The sequence below is a fragment of the Corapipo altera genome, unplaced genomic scaffold, assembly GCF_003945725.1.
Source record: "Corapipo altera isolate COAL_440 unplaced genomic scaffold, ASM394572v1 96, whole genome shotgun sequence".
NCBI classification, from domain to species: Eukaryota; Metazoa; Chordata; class Aves; order Passeriformes; family Pipridae; genus Corapipo; species Corapipo altera.
Window position 1 is genome coordinate 826,956 of NW_020884962.1, and position 3,454 is coordinate 830,409.

Genomic DNA, 3,454 nt, shown 5'->3' on the forward strand with positions numbered 1-3,454 from the left:
AAAAAAAAAAAAAAAAAAAGAAAACCACGAAACCAAATGCCGGCACAGGGGCAGAAGATGGAACAGCAGGGCTGCGCGTCATGTCCTCACCTCTGAAGCGCTGCTGGATCGCCTCCTCGGCGGCATCCCCGCGGTAGCGCTTCACTTTGTCCTGCACCACGGCGCCGAACGACTCGCGGGTGATGCGCCGGGAGGCCATTTTTACACCCTGCGGCCGGGGCGGAGCGGGGGCCCCTCCGCCGCTCCCTCCCTCCCTCCGGGGCACCCCCCTCCCTCCCTCCCTCCCCGCCCGCCGGCCCCTCTCCCCTCCCGCGGGCGCCGCTCGGGGTGTGCGCCCCGGCCGCGGGAGGAGGAGCCGCCCGCGGGGGAGCAGCGGCGGGGAGCGCGGAGCCGCAGCCCCCGGGCCCGGCCCAGCCCTGCCCGCCCTCAGCGAGGCGGCCCCGCCCGCCTCACACCGAGGGGAGGGGGGGGGGCGGCGCCCCCGCACGGGGGGGGGGGGGCGCTCCCTTTCCCCCCCCCCCCCCCAGGACCGAGTTAATTCTACGGGGGAAAAAAAGGTAAAAAAATGAAATAAAAAAAAAAAACCACGCCAAAAAACAGCTGTTTAATAAGGACAGAGGTGGCCGATGCGCCCGCGCGCGCGGGGTTTTACAGAGTTATGGTATCGTCTAATTCTACGGTGCAATCTGTGGTATAGTGTACAGAATGTTATAGTTAACAATAATAATAATAATATAGATAATCTATAATAAGATTATAGATAATACTATAATATAGTATTACCTAATTCTTATGGTATCATCGATATTCATGGCTGGGGCTTCGCGAACGAAGATTTGGGGATCACCGATACTGTGCTATAGATATAGAATATCATTGATAATATTTTATTATAGATAATTTTTTATTATAGATAATAGAATATTACAGGTAATATAATAATTGCATAGATAATGTAGATAATCTGCATGAGTATAAATAATACTATAATGTATTATCTAATTCTTGTAGCATCATCAATGCTATAGTACAGATATATAATATTATACATAATATAATAATAATGATAATAATAGGTAATCTATAATAAGATTATTGGTAATGCTATAGCATAGTATTATCTAATTCTTATAGCATCATCTATACTACGTTATGGATATATAACATTATAGATAATATTATAGATAATAAAATGATAAGCCTGACCTCGCCCCCTCCCTCCTCTGGCCACGCCCCCTCCGCACACTGGCCACGCCCCCCCGCCGCGCCTGCGCCGTGCGGAGCCGCCTCCTCCCCTGCAGGCGGGCGGTGCCGGCGCAGCGCTGCGGGCGCGGGGCGGTATTAACGGTGCGGGCGCGGTGCCGGTAAGCGGAAGAGGGCGCGGGGTGGGGGAGCGGCCCCGTGGCCTCCCGTTGTAACGGCGCGGGGCCGGCGCGCTCGCTGCCCTGCGGGTGCGCCCCGGCACGCGTGGGAGTGGCGGGGCGCGGGGGCGCGCTGCGCATGCGCGCTGCGCCACCCCGCGCTCTTTTTCGCTCGCGTCGGCGCGAGTTTTGGTCCGGGCGCATGCGCAGAGGAGGGGCGGGGGGCCTGTACGGCGGCCGAGCGGGGCCGTCCCGCCCTCGCCTTTTGTCCGGCGGGAGCTGAGGTGGGTCGTGAGGGGAACCGGGGCTTGGGGTGCGCCCCGGGGCTGCCACAGCGTCAATCCCCGCTCTCCCGGCCCTCCCCGCCGCTGGAAGTGGCGGGGCCTTCTGAAGGGGTGCGGGACGGGGCTCGGGGCCGTGTGTGACCGGGCACGGTGCCCTCCGTGTCGCGGTGACACCGCAGCGCATCCCCAGCCCAGCCCTGCTGAAACGCCTCCTCGTTTCTCTTCATCGCCGCGTTTTTCCCCATGGAATAAAAAACCCTTGGTGGTGTATCCGTGGTACATTCGGCGGTGCGTTTTCGGGGTCGAGTTCTGCTCTTTTGTTTCGAGGGGAAAAGCCGAGTCGTTTGCGTCGTTCCCGGGTCGGCATTTGGATGGTTTTGCTCCAAAACTAGTTGTGGGCTCTCTCCACCGCAGGCCACGGAGGGGGTTTATCCCGTTCCGGGGAAAAATGGGGTCCAAGCAGATCACCCAGGAGACGTTTGATGATGCGGTGCAGGAAAACATCACGGAGTTTGAGATGGACCCAGAGGAGGCTGTGAGAGAAGCTGTGCAGCAGTTCGAGTCCCAAGGTACCGCACGTTCGAGGTCTTACAGGCCGGGGTTTTACATCTCTGAAGGTGGCAGGGAACCTGCACTCAAAGGTGGATCTACCACTGCTGGAAAGGAGCCTTTGTGAAGTGAAACAGAGGCACTATTAATGCTGACCTGGTTTCATGCAGTAATTATGACTGGAAAACTGCTTGGAAGGGAAACTGGAGGGTGAAATTTCATCAATGAAATTAAACTCCCCCTCATCCTTTGTTCCAGGATGGATTTGACCATCATAGCCAGAATTTAACATTTCAGCATCTCTGTGCATTGATTTTTACAAGTTCATCTTTGTTCACTGTGATTAGCTTGGCAGATTATACCCATAACTGTGACTAATGCTGTTTATTTTGCTCTCATTAGCCTGCTACTAATATTAATCTGGGTTTTATTTCCCCTTTCAGGTGTGGACCTGAGCAATATTGTGAAAGCTGTACGACAACCTGCCTCTGAGAATGGGCAGAGGCAAAAGCATCAAATCCTGCTGGTAGGAGCACAAGTTGCTGTTTTCTCCTAAGAATGTCATAATATAAGTAACAGACCAGGAATTAATGGCATGTACCTTCTAGTTCTGCCCCTGTCCCATTTCTCTGGGAGCCCTTCAAGAAGTTAATCCATTTATTCTGCAAACTAGGAATATTGTAAAAATTCAAAGGGCTTCTTGCACTTTGCAGGGAAATATTTGTGTGAGTGAGGCTGTACCAGGTGGGGGTCGGGCTCTGCTCCCAGGGAACAAGGGGCAGGATGAGAGGAAAGAGCCTCGAGCTGTGCCCAGGGAGGGTCAGGCTGGACATCAGGAGGGATTTCTCCATGGAAAGGGTGCTCAGGAATTGACAGGGGCTGCCCAGGGAGGTTTGGATGTGGCACTCAGTGCTCTGGGCTGGGGGACAAGGTGGGGATGAGGCACAGGGGGGACTCGATGATTTTGGAGGTCTTTTCCAACCTCAGTGATTCTGGGATTCCAAGTACCAAATGCCACCATTTCCTACCTGGGGAGTGCAGAAACTGCCTTTCATAACCTAGAAGCAGATTCTTTCTGCTGTGGGCAGGTGAACTCAAACCACAGGAAAAAACTTCAGTTGAAAGAAACAAAAGCAACCTGGTTGGTAGGTGTGAGCTGGCTCTTCTGAGGGGAATGAAAGGGCTGAATACAGTCCCTCACCAGCAAGGGTATAAAAATACTCATAAATATAAAAATACTCATAAATATAAAAATACTCA

At 53.6% G+C, this 3,454-nt stretch overlaps 2 protein-coding genes across 8 annotated transcripts in view; one reads left to right on the top strand and one right to left on the bottom strand.

Annotated features, from left to right (window-relative positions):
• The window catches only part of SUGP2 (SURP and G-patch domain containing 2), a 14,139-nt gene extending 13,854 nt beyond the window's left edge, over nt 1–285 (bottom strand). For all 4 annotated transcript variants that reach the window (XR_003531073.1, XM_027664272.1, XM_027664271.1 and 1 more), the window contains exon 1: nt 91–285. Coding sequence is in view for 3 of the 4 variants with exons in the window: in XM_027664272.1 (XP_027520073.1) it covers nt 91–199 (109 nt within the window). In the remaining variant the exon portion in view is untranslated. The remainder of the gene's footprint in view (nt 1–90) is intronic.
• Nucleotides 286–1,271: 986 nt separating this feature from the next.
• Nucleotides 1,272–3,454, top strand: part of ARMC6 (armadillo repeat containing 6) — a 7,881-nt gene continuing 5,698 nt past the window's right edge. Inside the window, exons 1-3 of one of the 4 annotated variants that reach the window (XM_027664288.1) lie at nt 1,272–1,364; nt 2,060–2,214; nt 2,638–2,720. In XM_027664288.1, the coding sequence (XP_027520089.1) occupies nt 2,094–2,214; nt 2,638–2,720 (204 nt within the window). In that variant the 5' untranslated portion in view covers nt 1,272–1,364; nt 2,060–2,093. The other 3 variants (XM_027664291.1, XM_027664290.1, XM_027664289.1) reach the window with 3 other exon arrangements.